Source organism: Myotis nattereri (genome assembly GCF_964212035.1).
Source record: "Myotis nattereri genome assembly, chromosome: 18".
NCBI classification, from domain to species: domain Eukaryota; kingdom Metazoa; phylum Chordata; class Mammalia; order Chiroptera; family Vespertilionidae; genus Myotis; species Myotis nattereri.
Window position 1 is genome coordinate 325,918 of NC_138093.1, and position 16,276 is coordinate 342,193.

At 49.4% G+C, this 16,276-nt stretch overlaps 1 protein-coding gene across 1 annotated transcript; it reads right to left on the reverse strand.

Moving 5' to 3' along the window:
• Nucleotides 1-1,503: 1,503 nt before the first annotated feature.
• Nucleotides 1,504-14,786, reverse strand: LOC308534516 (butyrophilin subfamily 3 member A1-like; the record flags this gene model as incomplete). The annotated part of the gene is given in 12 exon segments (XM_081113034.1): nucleotides 1,504-1,542; nucleotides 1,546-1,635; nucleotides 1,639-2,165; nucleotides 4,062-4,088; nucleotides 4,484-4,507; nucleotides 5,669-5,695; nucleotides 5,774-5,794; nucleotides 5,904-6,098; nucleotides 10,715-10,996; nucleotides 12,593-12,934; nucleotides 13,153-13,286; nucleotides 14,625-14,786. Coding segments are annotated over 12 exon segments (1,758 nt in total). The 5' UTR covers nucleotides 14,675-14,786.
• Between the last annotated feature and the right edge of the window lie 1,490 nt (nucleotides 14,787-16,276).

Below are 16,276 nucleotides of genomic sequence, written 5' to 3' on the forward strand. Positions count from 1 at the left end.
GTGGCTTTTCCCCAGGACCCACCAGTTAAAGCAGTGGTTCTCAACCTTTTGGCCCTTTAAATACAGTTCCTCATGTTGTGACCCAACCATAAAATTATTTTTGTTGGTACTTCATAACTGTAATGTTACTGTTATGAATCGTAATGTAAATATTGGATATGCAGGATGGTCTTAGGCAACCCCTGTGACAGGGTCGTTTGACCGCCAAAGGGGTTTCGACCCACAGGTTGAGAACCGCTGAGTTAAAGGAACCTTCGGGAATATCATCGCATGCTCAGTGTGGAGTGTCCCTTACCTGGAGATGGGGCCACAATGTGATAAAACTTCCACTGCAGTTCACCTGGCTCCCTTCCCCCAAATTCATGCCTCACACATGAGCTTTAGGGATGAAGCTGGAGGGTTGGTTCAGCTTCATGATCACAGGTCTCAAGCTGGTTAAGAATTTGGCCCCTAGTCCCTTCTCAGCTCCGGGTGAGGTGGTCACTGTGAGTTCATTCTGTGGACGACGTCATCATGGACATCCAGCCAAAGGAGAGTGGACCATGGCTCTGAAAGTCCCCCTTGGAGGAACCAGGTGGGGTGTGGCCTTCAGAGTCACCTACAGTGACCTTCTCCCTGGGGCCCTGGGAGGGGAACCTCAGGCTGCCCAGGACCCTGCCCAACAGGAACAACTGGCTGCAAAGGAACAGACTGGAGGTAGAGGGAGGGTCAGAGGTCAAACACCTCCCAGCAGCACTAGTTTCTGCATGAATTATGTCACTTCCCTGGGCCCTGCCTCCCTTTCCACACTTTCAATGAGGGTGCCTCATAGGGGTGTTGTGAGGATTGGTGAGTGAGATTCACCTGAAGCATTTAGCCCAGCACCCACCACATTCTAAGTTATCTGTGAATGTGAGCTATGGTTGCAGGAAGGGAACTTTGGAAAGTTAATTAACTTCCTGCACCCTGATCTCCTCATCTGTCATGTGGAAAACTTGAAAGATAACCAGCAATGAGAGCATTATGCTAAGCAAAATAAGCCAGCGAAGGATAAATACCACATGATCTCACTCATTTGTGGAATATAATGAACAACATAAACTGATGAACAAGGACTGATCCAGAGACGGAGAGGCATTGATTGGACTGTCGGGCCTTGGAGGGAAGGTAGGGGAGGGTGGGGGTAAGGGGGAAAGATCAACCAAAGGACTTATATGCAAGCATATAGGCCTAACCAATGGACATGGACAATGGGGGGCGGGGGGGTAGGGGGTAACTTGGGGATAAGGACACATATGTAATATCTTAATCAATAAAAAATATATTTTTTTTAAAAAAGAAAGAACACCTTTGTATTCAAGATAATTTTTCCGACATTGCATAGAAAATAAAATTCTAAGCTTTGTGGAAAAAAAAAAAAAAAAGATAACCAGTAAAGGGCTTCACTCAGTGAGTTTTTAGTAAGTATGTTCCTGATGTAAGTATGTTCCTGCTGTGAGTTTGGCTGTGGAGCAGGCCCTCAGCTCAGGGCTGGGCAGGGGGAAGCAAAGACCTTACTTCCTCCTAGAAGTCCTCTTTGCCATCAGCTGAGCCTGAGGCCACTGGGGTCTCCAGGGAAAGGCCAGGCAGAGGGCCAGATACAAGGGAACTCCCCACTCATTCTTGTGCTGGGCAAATGGTCAAGGCAGTGGGCTCCTCTGACAAAAGCCTGAAAAGAGGCAAGAGTGGCCCAGAGAAGGAAGCCTGTGAGAACGTGTAGATGTGCAATCCATTGATGGCATCATAGAAGGAGACCTCCCCCCTCTCATAGTCCAGGAAAACCCCCAATTTTTTAGGAGGGTTGACCATTGTGAGTTTGCTCCAGGGATCAGATCGACCGTGGAAGTCATGCCCACCCAACAGTGCTATAGTCCAGAATCCACTCTGGGGTGTCATTGTAACATAATGTTTTCGCTCCACGTTCTCCCTACACAGCCCTAAATGCCACTGTTTCCTGTCCCCCACCTCCACCTCCCAGAAGTGTCTCCCTGACGTGAAGCTCTCACGGCCCAGCACACAGTGACGATCCAGAAATCTCTTGGGGTTGTCTGGCAGGCTCTGCCTTGCATCCGTATAGTTCAGGCTCCTCTGGTCCTCAGAAATAAGGAGGTTGGGGTGTGCGGTGTCCGGATCCAGAATCACGTCCGCTGCAGAAAGTTCCAGTGGTGTGGGGTCAGCCATGGTTTCGGGATATGAGAGCCTCAGGCTCCAAGGCTTGGGTCTGGCCGGTGAGACCTGAGCCCAGAGCCTGGGGTCCCAGGTGCCCTGAGTGTGACCCTCAGTAAAGCCAAGATGAACCACAGGGCCTGGTGGTCAGTGAGGAGGGGAGGGTGAGGAGGGCTGGGGTCTGCCTAACCTGCCATCTCAAGTGGCCACCTTCCTTCTATCTTTCTCCTGTTTCCTCCCCAGAATGACTGTGCCAACCTGTGCTGCAGAGTCACATGAATTTCAAGGGCCCCAGCCCTTGCTGTACCCTCCTGAGCTGGACGACTTCCTTTTCTGCACGGTCTCTTTACACACACACACACACACACACACACACACACACACACACACACACACTATGTAATGTCCCAAGTCTCAATGTGATATCTGTAAAATGGGAATAAAAATACTCATCTCCAGGGTAGAATAAAACAGAATGTGAGCTGTTTTTACGCCAAGGCCAGGCATGGAGGAAGCATCTGGTGTGGTCACAGGAACCAGGTCTGCTGTGCTGGGGCCATGCTGGGCTCTATGTGATCCTCACTCCCCACCTGCCCCTCTCTCTTTGCCCAAGAATCCGTCCTCCTTGGGCAGCATCACTGGGCTCTCTTGCGTCTGGTCACCTGCTGGCTTTGGCCAAGGGCAGTGCTGGCTGAAGACTGGAAGAAAGGAAAGAGAGGCACAGCCCCGACTTCCCCACTTCCTGTGATGGAGAGGCTCTAACAGAGCACGCCTCCTCTCAGGCAGCCTCTCCCTGAGCCACAGCCTCCTCAGGGCTCCAGTGACTGCTCCCCGTCCCTCAGCCCTGGCCTGGGGGTGATGGCAGCTCCCACTGTTGTGAGCCTGGGGCACTGCTCTTCCTTGTGGCTTCCCTTAACGCCACCCCTGCCTCTGGAGGTAGGTCCTTCCCTAAACCCTCTGTAATCACTGGGTAGATGTGGCTGAATCAACCCAACTCCATCTCTGTGTCTCTGATTTCCTTCATCTTTTCATCCTGTCACCTTTGACCAACCCCCCTGTCCTTAGCAGGCACAACAAAGCCTTCAGGGTGATGGTTATGTATGGTCCTTAAAATGTAGCCATAAACAGTTCTGTTAGTAACACGAGAACGACATGACAATGGAGGTCAACACGAAACGTGATGGTACCGATTATAAAGAACCTTCCACCACAAGACCCCCAGGAGGCATGGCTGGTGCTGCCACACTCCTTGTCCCTCTGTCCTGACAACCATTAGTACCCAAGTTGTGTGTTAAACAAGTACTGTAACAGGTCCTTGAGTGGTGAATAGTCTGTGCAGACTGACACATAGTCTGTCCAATCCAACCCCACACCCCTGTGAGTAAATGACTCTATAATACAGTCGGTTATAATTTAAGGAGTTGCCTACATCACTTTTAGGTCTTAACATCTTTTACTGACTGTGGTCATTACTGTCAGACACACACCCATTATGAACAGGCCATGGCGTCCCTCTTGGCGCTTTGACCAACACACACTCATCACCTCGTCTAGTCTCACCTCCACCATCACATAGTAGGAATGACCACCATTATCCCAAAGGGACTCAGAGACATGGCACACCTTGAGGAGCCTCAAGGCAGGAGGGGCAGCAGCTGGGTCAGGTCACCTCCTCCCTCTCCCTGCAGCCCCAGCCCCCAGCTCTACCCCTCATGCCTCCTCCTTCCCACACAGACCTGGGGAAGCCCAGGCAGCAGATGGACACACTGTGGGGACCTCATGCCACCCACCCAGATGTCCCCCAGTCAAGAGCTGGATAAGAAACAGGGAGCCAGGCCCCTGAGTTGTTCTCCCAGGGAACACAGTCATTCACTCACCAGGTTGGTAAAGGGCCATCTTCCACTCTGAAAGGAAGGAGACACAGGCAAGGAAAGGTCATCATTTCTGTTCTCCCCCCGCCCATTCTCCTTACTGAGCCTCTTCTCTCTCCATCCCACCAGTATCTAGGTTCCTTCCTCCACAGCTCTGAGGAGGAAGCATAAAAGCTCTCAGAATGTTGGGCTTTCCTCCATCACGGTGGGGCTGTGGGTGACAGGGCCAGGCTGTGCCCAATGTGGGCGTGTGTGGCAGCAGGTGAGGGGACGCTGGAGCTGGTAGGTCCTCTCTGGGTGTCCAGGGAGGCAGGGTAGTCCTCCACAGAACATGAGCTCTGAGCAGGGTCTGATGATTCCTCACCAGCACAGAAAGGGTTGAAGGGCTTTGTACATAAGTGCAGGAACCAGAGAGCAGAGTCACTCACCAGTATAGGCCTGATACCTGTCACCTGCAAAGGAAGACAGGCAGGGTCACCTTCACTGTCATTTCTGAGTCCTTTCCTCTCTCTACCCTTTGAACCCCACCTCCCTCTCCCTCTTCCTGTTCAGTTCCCTGCTCCCCCCTCCTCTTTAAAGTCACCTGCACCTAGTGACCTGCAGGCAATGAGTGGGGCTTTCCCAGCTGCACCTGCAGGTCTGTCCTGTACGTGTCTGTACAGCAGTCACCTTTAACCATCGTTTCACTTTCTGAAGTTTCAGTGACCCTCTGTCACCACAGGTGGAAAATATTAAATGGAAAATTCCAGAAATAAGCAGTTCATAAGTTTATAATTGCACATCATTCCGAGTAGCGTGATGGAATCCTATGCCATCCGTCTCTCACATGCCAACCTGAGAACCATCCCTGTGCCCAGCATGTCCACCCTGTGTCCCTCCCATGAGCCACTCAGTCACTGAGGAGCCGGCTCTGTGGTCAGATCGGCCTCAGCGTCACAGGGCTGGTGTGAAAGTCCCCCTGATGTTACTTAATAATGACCCATCATTGCAGTGATGCTGGCCATTGGGGTGTGGCAATGAGAAGCCTTCCTTTAAGTGAGAAGGAGAAACCTACTATACAGGGTGTGGTGATATCTGTGTTCCAGGCACCCACTGGGTCTTGGATCCCATGCACCTGGCATAGGAAGTGACTGTCTTCCTCCTGTACCTGGCTAGGATTGCCATGTGCATACTTGTGCTAGAACCCATCTACTCAATCTGCATGATTTCCTGCCTATTTCCAAAAACAATTGGGTGATTTAATGAGAAAATTTCAGACACTACTTTTCAGCAGTTATGATAAATCTGGGACAGCTGACACCAGCCCCTCCTCCTTAGAAGAGAATGTTCTCTTCCTTCTGGTTTCCTCTCAGCAGCCTATAGATTCTGTAGAGCAGCCAGGGAGGGAGGACTCACATCATGAATCCATCTCCCCTCTCCTTGCTGGGGTTCCCTGGACATCCGGGTGCGAGCGGCCTGGTGGAGAGAGCCTGACCCCTTTCTCCAGGGAGGAAACCCTGCCGACCTCCCCCATCAGCGTCCTCATTCCTTCCCCTGGGCGGTCAGGGGTGAGGAAGGGGCTGGGTAGTTCCCAGCAGAGAGTCTCAGAGGCAGGTCCAGGTCTAGGTACTCACCTGCCATGACCTGTTCCTTTGTCCACCCTGCAGGGGAAAAGGGAGGGGTCGGTGTATAGGTAACCAGGGACCCCAGTACCCGCTTGGTGGGGGATCAAGACTTACTGAGCTCCTCCTGAAGCGTCTCTGGAAATAAGCAGAAAGAGAAGGTGCTGTCATGGGGATGGAAGGGGGACCCGCGCTGTGGGTGGGCGGCCTGGGGCGGGGGACCCACCCACCTGCAGCCAGGCCTCACCTTTGGTGCTTCGCTCCTGCTGCTCCTTCACCTGTGCTGCTTCTTTCTCAGCTCGCTCCCTCTCCTTCTCCTGGCTCAAGGCCCAGATTTTCTTGTGTTGCCGCCAGAAGAACACAGCCCCGACCAGGGTTCCAAACAGAGCCAGAAGGGTCACCCCCACAGTCACCTGCCACGGCTTCGCACAGGAGAAGAGGCCTGCGGAGGGAAAGCCTCACTGCTCGCCCGAAGGGGCGCGGGGTCTCCAGGAGGGGAAGCGACATTGCTCTTCCCAAAGTGCCCAGAACTCTCCCGTCACACAGACTAGTGTCCTCATGTCTGGCTCTCACATGGGAACCGTTAGAGAATAATGTACAGACAGTCACTGGAGTCTCCTCTCCACCCCCTCCCCTGTGTATCAGCGTCTCATCACCGGCTTAACCTGCTGCCTCAGAAGGTGACCTTTGGGGCTGGAGGTCCTGGGGTCATATTCAGGGTCCTCTGCCTGAGCAGCTCTGTGACCTTGAACCAGTGACCTAGCCCTTCTGTCCTCAGTGTCCTCATCGGCAGAGCATGAAGTTAATGCTCTAAAGTCCCAGACACAATGTCAGTGCCATGCGAGAGTTTATTCATTTTAAAAACATAAACATCTTCAAGATCCAAGATTGCAACCGACAGGACAGCTGGCTGCAATATAGTGTGTGAGTGAGAGAGCGGAAGGGAGGGCGTGGACGGCGGGAGTGTCTGTGTGTGTGAGGGAGGGACAGCTATGTTCCACGGGACCGTGAGGACTGGCAGACCTGGCTCCCCAGCCGGCAGCCTCTGCTGCTGCTGAAACCTCTCCCGAGCGGCGGCTCTGCCGCAGAGTCTGTGCCATCTTGAAGGGGAGAGCGGCTGTGATTGGGAGCCCAGCCTCATTTCCACCCGGGAGACCTCGGATACCTCCCGGGACCGGACAACCGCATTGCCCAGGGACCAGCTGCCTCAGCTGCCAACCCACGAACACCGGGACTCCAGCCTCCCCAGCCACGGGCACCTAAAAAGTTTGTCCAGGGGGAGACAAGCTGGCAGCTGAATACACAGATGGGTCCTGCGCCTTCTCACAGAGCAGATGGAAGGAAGAGCTGCATCGAATATCACCCACCCGGGATTGGAGAATTAAACACAACTGGAGAGGAAATCCGTGAACAAAAAGGTCAGAGATCACCTAGAGCAGTGGTTCTCAACCTTGGCTGCACATTAGAATCACCTGGGAATCTTGTTAAAATCCTGATTTCTGGGCCTCATCCTCCGGAAATTCTGTTTCTTTGTGATGGGGTAGGGCCACAACATTAGTAACAAAGAAGCAGAATTTCCGGAAGATGAGGCCCAGAAATCAGGATTTTAACAAGATTCCCAGGTGAATCTAATGTGCAGCCAAGGTTGAGAACCACGGACCTAGAGAAATAAGCTCTGCCTCTTGAGAGTCATCTGGGTGTCTGTTGTTTGGGTGTCTGTTGTTTGCATTTTTTGGATTGGTTGTTGGTTTTTTGGAGTTTTCTCCCAATATACATATAATTTTTCCTCTTTTTTCCCCCCTTCTGTTTCTTTTCTCTATTGCCTTTTTTCCTTTTCTCAATATCATTTTTTGCACTCTTTTCTCTCCCCTAATTCTTTTTTCTCTGGTGGTCACCATTATTTGGGGTTATTGGTATTCTGAATCCATTTGTGTTTGATGCCCTATGTGTTGTGTCTTGTTGTGTTGTATTTTGTGCCTTTAAGTCAATGCAGGAGAGAGAGAACTCATATGACAGGAAACCATAAAAATCCTACAAGAGTACATGGGCAGCAAAGTAGCAAACATATGTCATAGCAATATCTTTACCAACACAGCTCCTAGGGCAGTGGTCGGCAAACTCATTCGTCCACAGAGCCAAATATCAAGAGTACAATGATTGAAATTTTTTTGAGGGCCAAATTTTTTAAACTTAAACTATATAGGTAGGTACATTGTTATTAACTTAATTAGGGTACTCTTCAGCTGGCCTTTGCTAGAAATGTCCTCAATCTGATTGAGGTACGTTCGCTGAGGTCGACCCCTTCCAACTCTCCCATCCACACTCAACTCGTGCATGAATTGCATGCGCCTCCCCCAACGCTGTGTATCCCGCGGGCTGCCTGCACCACGTCTCCTGCCGCTGGACTGATGGACACCCCCGACTTCTTCTAACACCACTTCTTCAAAATAGACTCGCCCAGGGCAAAAACTGACTTCTGCACATGGGCCACGAAGTTTCAATCGCACTGTACCTGCATGCCCCATCGCGGTATTTTGTGGAAGAGCCACACTCAAGGGGCCAAGGAGTCCCATGTGGCTCGTGAGCTTCGGTTTGCCTACCACTGTCCTAGGGAAATGGAGACTAAGGAGAAAATAAACACATGGGGCTACATCAAAATAAAAAGCTTCTGCACAGCAAAAGAAACCATCAACAAAACAAGAAAGGCCACTGCATGGGAGAACATATTTACCAATGCTATTTCAGATAAGTGTTTAATCTCCAAAATTTACAGAGAACTCATACAACTTAACAAAAGGAAGATAAACAACCCAATCAAAAAATGGGCAAAGGACCTAAGTAGACACTTCTTTAAAGAGGACATACAGAAGGCCCAGAGACATATGAAAACATTTGCAAAGTCACTAATCATCTGAGAGATGCAAATCAAAACAACGAGATACCATCTCACACCTCTCAGAATGGCTCTCATCAACAAATCAACAGACAACAAGTGCTGGCGAGGATGTGGAGAACAAGGAACCCTCGTGCACTGCTGGTGGGAATGCAGACTGGTGCAGTCACTGTGGAAGACAGTATGGAGTTTCCTGAAAAACTTAAAAGTGGAACTCCCATTTGACCCAGTGATCCCACTTCTAGGACTATATCCCAAGAAACCAGAAACACCAATCAGAAAGGATATCTGCACCCCTATGTTCACAGCAGCACACTTTACAATAACTAAGATCTGGAAACAGCCCAAGTGCCCATCAGCAGATGAGTGGATTAAACAACTGTGGTACATCTACACAATGGGATACTACACTGCTGTAAAGAAGAAGGAACTCCTACCATTTGCAACAGCATGGATGTAACTGGAGAGCATGATGCTAAGAGAAATAAGCCAGTCAGAGAAAGATAAATATCACATGATCTCACGCATATGTGGGATATTATGATCAACATAATTTGATGAACAAAAATAGATCCAGATAAACTGATGAACAAAAACAGATTCAGAGACAGAGAAGCATCGATCAGACCGTCAAACCTCAGAGGGAAGGTAGGGGAGGGTGGGGGTAAAGGGGAGAGATCAACCAAAGGACTTATATGCAAGCATATAGACCTAACCAATGGACACAGACAACAGGGGGGTGAGGGCATGAGTGGGGGTATAGGGGGAAACGTGTGATATGGACACATATGGAATAACTAAATCAATAAAAAATTTTAAAAAAGAAAAAAATAGATCCGGAGACAAATGGCAGGGGAGGTGGGGGGTTAGAGAGCCACCAAAGGACTTGTATGCATGCATATTAGCATAACCAATGAACACAGACACTGGGGCGGTGGGGGCTTGGCCGGGGTGGAAATGGCTGGGGCGGGGGGAGTCAATCGGGGAAAAAGGAGACAAATGGAAAACTTTAGTCAATAAAAAAACAAAGAAAAAATTGCATTACATTGAAATAATAATAATGCCTGGACTGGAACCTGTTAAATATATATATTAAACATCTTCTTATTTTTCTCGCTTACAGCACAGGCGGCATCTACGCAAGCTGCTCCGCAGCTCAATTCTCAGTGCATCGTGGGTCCTGGGGACCTTTCCCTCTCGGCGTGGAGAGCACGTCTGTGTTTCCTCCCACAGGGCAGCCTCCACTGCATAGGAATCCCCATGGATGGCATTTGAACTGTCTCTGACTATTGTTATTATAACTGATGCTCTATGAAATAACTTTGTGCCCTGGCTGGTTTCGCTCAGTGGATAGAGCACTGCCTATGGACTGAAGGGTCCCAGGTTTGATTCCGGTCAAAGGCACAAGCCTGAGTTGTGGGTTTGGTCCCAATCAGGTGGCAGTCGATGATTCTCTCACATCATTGATGTTCCTCTCTTGCTCTACCTCTCCCTTCCTCTCTGAAATGAATAAAAATATATTTTTAAAAAAGAAATAACTTTGTCCATCAGTTATTTCACACAACCCCAAGCTGATCTTTCAGATAAATTTCTAGAACTGGGATTTTGGGTCAATTAATAAGTAGTTTAAATTAAGATTGCTCTATTCTCCTCCAATATAAGCTGTGTCAATTTATACAAAAATATACCAACTGTCATGAACACACGTCTAAGAGTGTCTGTCTCCCCACAGTCCTGCCATCAGTGTTTTTAAATACATGGTTTGTTTGCTGCCCATCTCACAGGTGGGAACGTCTCCCTGCTCAGTGAGACTGGACATGCTTTCCCGAGGTATTTCCTCTGGGAACCATTCATTTCTGTACTGAGCTGTTTCATGTTTTGGGGAACTCAGCCCTTTCTCCAGGATGTGTCTACACACACTTTCCCCACTTTGTCGTGTGTTTGCTGACCTTTACCATTTGCCCCTTCCCCATCGCCTGTCCCAGGTGGAGGCAGCAGGGATGCTCAGAAAATGTCTGTGACATCAACAGCTTCAAGGGGCAAAGGGCACCCAGGTGCCTGCTCTGAGCCTTATGTTCACTGCACAGACCCAGGTCAGCAGCAGACAGTCAGGCCTCCTTCTCCCAGTGGCCACAGCTGAGCTCAGTGTGGGGCTGGGCACTCACCTGTGATAGAGACCCTGGCTGTCTTCTCCTGGCTGAGCAGGGGGTTTCTGATGACACAGGAGACCCCCTTCCCAGATCCGCCTTTCAGGATCACAGACAATGTGACTGCATAGAGACCCTCTCCATCTGCAGCCCCAGGCGCTGCCATGGCGGGCAAGCTCTCTCCCCCGTCACCTCTCCACTCTACATGGGGCTGCGGGTACCAGCCTGCAGACATGCACTCCACACGAATCCGTCCATCTTCATTGTCCTTCATTTGAAGGTGAAGATCAGAGCCCAGGGCTGGGGAAGGAAGAGTGAGCCTGAGTCATGGGGAGGCCTCTGTGTTGGTGAGGGTCCCATCAGGAACGGGGGCTCACTCCACTAGATCACACAGGCAGGGTTCACTAAGGAGCTGGTTGCCACGTGTGCTGTGCAGGGGGGACTGTTCTATGAGGTGACCACTGCCTGACCCTCATGGACCCTCGAGCTGTATCCAGCTGGATCTGGGCCAGAACAGAGACTGCTTCCCATGGATCCCCTCAGAGACACCTGACCCTCCCCCTGCCCAGTGCTCGTTCCTGGAACTGGCCCTCACCCGCCCTAACATGTAGTCATTCCCCCTTATCTTCGCGGGTCAAGCCCCAGTCCCCTATCTATCCTGCCTGTCCCGTGTGAGCTTTAGGCTTTGCCAGGTGGTGGGGAGGATGTGCACGTTGTATTGCTGCAGCCCACACTGTTCCTGGTATGAGAGTCACCATGGTGAACTCTTGATATCATTAATCTAGAGTTTACAGCCTCTTTTTCGGGTCTTTGGATTCAGGGCATTTTTATTTTGTGGTTGTGAAAGGGGATAAACTACATGGGAGAGAGCTGACCCAGTGCCAGGAGCAGTGAACTATTAGCAACAGTCCCTAAACTCTTAACCCAAGGGGGTCGGGGGGTGGGAGGAAGCCTTTTGAAGACTTGCAAGAACCCAGTCCTGTAGGGAGGGGTTTCTTAAGAGGAGCTGTGGTCTCAGGAAGGGACTGAAGATGACTGAGGAGGCCCTGCAGGGAGAAAGCCAGGACCTCCACCCCCACCTTCCTTCCTTCCTGTGCAAGGCAGGGCTGTGCCCGAGAAAGAGAAATGATGTTGGACATGAACAATGTCACGGAACAGCAGCATCAGACAAGGATGCTTTGTCCCTGTGATGGGTCAGGACAAATCAAGACCACTCAGTCATCAGGTCTGAACACAGAATAAACCATGAACAGTGTCCAGACCACAGCAGTGAGCAATCATCCCCTGTCCCAGGTGTGAATGACCAGTTACACCTCACACCATCCTGACAGCATCTGATCCAGAGCAAAGCCCTCCTTCCATAAACCCTCCCCTAGTCCCCTGTCAGCCCAAAGTTATACCAAGTCCCCCTGACACCACCTCATTGGGACACCCCATGTTTCCATACTGTGTTCTCCTCACTGCAACTAGTACCAAACTTAAATTGTTGTACTGCAGGAGTGATCCTGGGGCCCTTGGTTGAAGGAAATGGAAGCACAGGTGATGCCCTGCAGCTCAGCCTCCCTGGACCCACAGCAGCGAGCACTGGGGGGCCCATCCACTGCCTGGAACACAGCTGAACCCACTCTACTGTGGTTCCCCCACGAAGGGAGGTTCTCTCAGCCTCCTGCCCTGACCCCAGATCCCTGCTGAGACCCTGGTGCCTACAGGAGAGGTATCTTCACTTGGTTCAGGAGGAGTCCTTCCCGCAGGAAAACCCGAGTCTGTCAAGGGCCCAGAGAAGCAGAGGTGGAGGAGGGAGGCAGCTGCTGGGGTGGAGGCAGAAGTCTGTGAGGTGGGCTTGGAGCCTGTGTCCCCAGGCCCCACAGAAGGAGCTCAAAACGGCCTCAGGCTCACCTGCAACCTTCAGCTCCACCTGGGCTTTTGCAAGGAAATTGTCATCTTGGAAATAACACTGGTAGGTTCCACTGTCGGAGGCTTTGACCTTGTGAATCCGCAGGACGGCCTTCCCCTCAGCAATGTCTCCTCTTAAAATGGAGGTCCTCCCTCGATACTCTGCTATCTCTGTTCCTTCCTTGCCATCTGTATATGTACACAGCGCCTGCCTGTGGCCGGATCGCACCCATATCAGGTCCATGGTCTCAGCGCTCATCTTTGGGGACAGGTGACAGGGCAGCTCAGCTACTTCACCCACCATGGCCAGGATGGGCTCAGGGGGTCCAACCACAGCAAACTGAGCTGGTGAGCAGAAAGGGGTGCTCCATCAGAGAGAGCTGGAGGCCAGAGGGTTTGGGGGTGTCCCAGGTAGGGAGGGTGAGGTAAGAAACACCTGGAGAGGGACTCAGGTCTGACAGGTGTACAGTTTGGATGGGCCTCCCAGGTGTGGGGAGGAGTCCAAGGTTCTGACTGGGCATATAGGTAACAGCTCCAGGTACATAAATGCAGATGGTCCATACCTGAGCAGGGCGTGAGCAGCTGGACCAAGGCGAGGCAGACAGGCAGGTGGAGCAGACGGAAGGCCAGGGTCCTCACCATTGTTGGATGTTGTGCAGACAGAGAGACACCAGAAGGAGCTGGTAGAAATGACGACCTGGAGGAAGATGGAGAATCCACATGAGACCTCTGCCTCCCCAGGGCCGACTCCTGGTACAGCCACCATCACTGGTGACCCCAGAGCCTCCTCTGAAATGTCTGCTTGGGAGTCTCTTCACCTTTGACTCCAACATGGAAAACCACCCTAAATGATGTAACCCTAAGTGTCCGTCCCTTGGCCCTGGCCACGTGGGAGTCCTGGGCTCTGTGTCCAATGGGCTCACAAGCTTCCACTTGCCCACACTTCCTGGACAGCCTGTCCGTGCCTCCAGCATCTCACTGTGATTAACGCAGGCCCCCCCTCTCTGAGCCCCGATTCCACTGGGGCCCCTCGGTCTCTGCTCCACACCACAGCCCGAATGCTCCTGCCTTCCTCACTTCACGCCTCTCCTCAGCCTCCAGGGGCCTCCCCCTGTCCTCAGAGCAGGAGCTGGAGTCCTCTGCTCCCTGTACTTTCTATGTTATCTGAACGTTTGACATTTTGAGATCTCAGAGAGAGGAATATATTTCCACTGATTTTCAGGCATAGTTATTGCATTTTATTCCTTGTTATAAACAACTTTAAAATGAAAAGACTCATAAAAATAAAATTTATATAATTTACAGTGTTAATGCTATACTTTGCGTCATATGAATGTAAATATTTCTGGACCTATTTTGCAGAATATATATATATTATATATACTAGCGGCCCGGTGCATGAATTCGTGCACCGGTAGGGTCCCTCGGCCTGGCCTGCGGGATCGGGCTGACTGGCACTCTGACATCCCCCGAGGGGTCCCAGATTTTGAGAGGGCTCAGGCCACCCCTAGGGACCCCACCAGTGCATGATCGGACCGGGGAGGGATGCCAGAAGTTGACCAGTGGGAAGGGACCCTGGAAGGGCTCCAGGGCATGTCCAGCCGCTCTTGCTCAGTCCTGATTGGCCAGAACTCAGCAGCCAGCTAAGCTACCAGTCGGAGCATCTGCCCCCTCGTGGACAGTGCATGTCATAGATGCTGGTCGACCAGTGGACTGTCTGCCCTCTGGTAGTTAGTGCGTGTCATTGTGAGCAGTTGAGTGGCCCTAGCATATCATTAGCATATAATGCTTTGATTGGTTGAATGAATGGCTGGACACTTAGCATATTAGGCTTTTATTATATAGGATTTCTCAGTGTACTACCTGGGTTATATATTTTACAGGGTGTCCCAAAGAAATATGTATACACTTTAACAGTTGATAGCTCAATTTTGAAAATTAAATGTATTTTGCCTTAGCCAGTTTGGCTCAGTGGATAGAGCATTGACCTATGGACTGAAGGGTCCCAGTTTTAATTCCAGTCAAGGGCACATACCCTGATTGCAGTCTCCTCCCTGGTCCGGGCCCAGGTCCAGGCAAATCCATGAGGCAAAACAATCGATGTCTTTTTCTCACATTGATGTTTCTCTGTCTTTCTCTCTGTCTTCCACTCTCCCTAAAAATAAATGGGGGGAAAAAAATTCTCCAGTGAAGAATAAAAACAAAAAAGAAAATTAAATATTTTAATAAACACTGTCTTGATAATTATTCAAAGGGTATGCATACATCTGGGGGATATATATCAGATGCCTTAAGAATGTTTTATTCTTTGACCCACAAATTCCACTTACAGAAATTACTCTTAAAGAAAAAGAAAACCGGGCATTAACAAAATGTCTTATGTTTAATTCTGCTCATCATAGTAAAATCTGTAATAACAAAATATAGACAATTTAAATACCCAGATTGGATCCAAGTTTGTTATAATTATAAACAAATAACTTTATTAAAACACGATTCCTAAACCTACAGCTAAGATAAGACTCAATGGTGAAAAGTTGAAAGCCTTTCCTGTAAGGTCAGCAATAAGAAAAGGATGCCCACTCTCACCACTCCTGCTCCCACAGTATTGGAAGTCCTGGCCACAGCAGTCAGACAAGACAAAGAATTAAAAGCATACAAATCAGAAAGGAAGAAGTAGAACTCCACTATTTGCAGAGGATGTGATGCCATATATAGAAAACCTGAGGACTCCACCAAACAAAACAAAAACAAAAATGATTAGAACCAATCGATAAATTCACTAAGGTTGCAGGATAGAAAATCAGAAACCTGTTACATTTCTATACAGTAATAATGAATAATCAGAAGGAGAAAATTTAAAAACTTCATTTACAAGTTTACCCACAAAGTATAAAATACCCAGGAGTAAATTTAACCAAAGAGGTGAAAGACCTAGAGTCTGAAAACTATAAGACACTGAAGACAGAAACTGAAGAGGATACAAATAAATGGAAGGATAGGATATACATGCTCATGGGTTGGAAGGATTAATATTGTTAAAATGTCCTTGCCTAAAGCAATATCCACATTCAATGCAATCCCTATTAAAACACCAATGGCCTTCTTCTCAGAAGTAGAACAACAAATTTATATGAAACCACAAAAGACCGCGAATAAGCAAAGAAATCTTGAGAAAGAACAAAGCTGGGGTATCACCCTCCCTGATATAAACTATACTACAAGGCTACATGAATAAAAACAGCATGGGACTGACATGGAAACAGACACATAGTTCAATGGGACAAAACAGAAAGCCTAGAAAGGAACTCTCACTCATACCAGGTATGGTCAATTAATCTGTGACAAAAGAGGCAAGAGTATATGACAGGGTAAAGACAGTCTCTTCAAAATGGTGTTGGGAACGCTGGACAGATGCACGCAAAAGAACGTTACTGGATCACTTTCTTACACCTTATACAAGAATGAACACAAAATGGATTAAGGATATAAATGTGAGGCCCGAAACTATAAAACTAGAAGAAAACATGGGCAGTGAATTCTCTGACATTGCTCTTAGTATTGTCCTTTTAGACACGTTTCCTTGGGCAAAGGCAACAGAAGAAAAATAAACATGAGATCATGTCAAACTAAAACGTTTTTGCACAGCAAAGGAAACCATCAATAAAACAAAAAGACAACCTACTG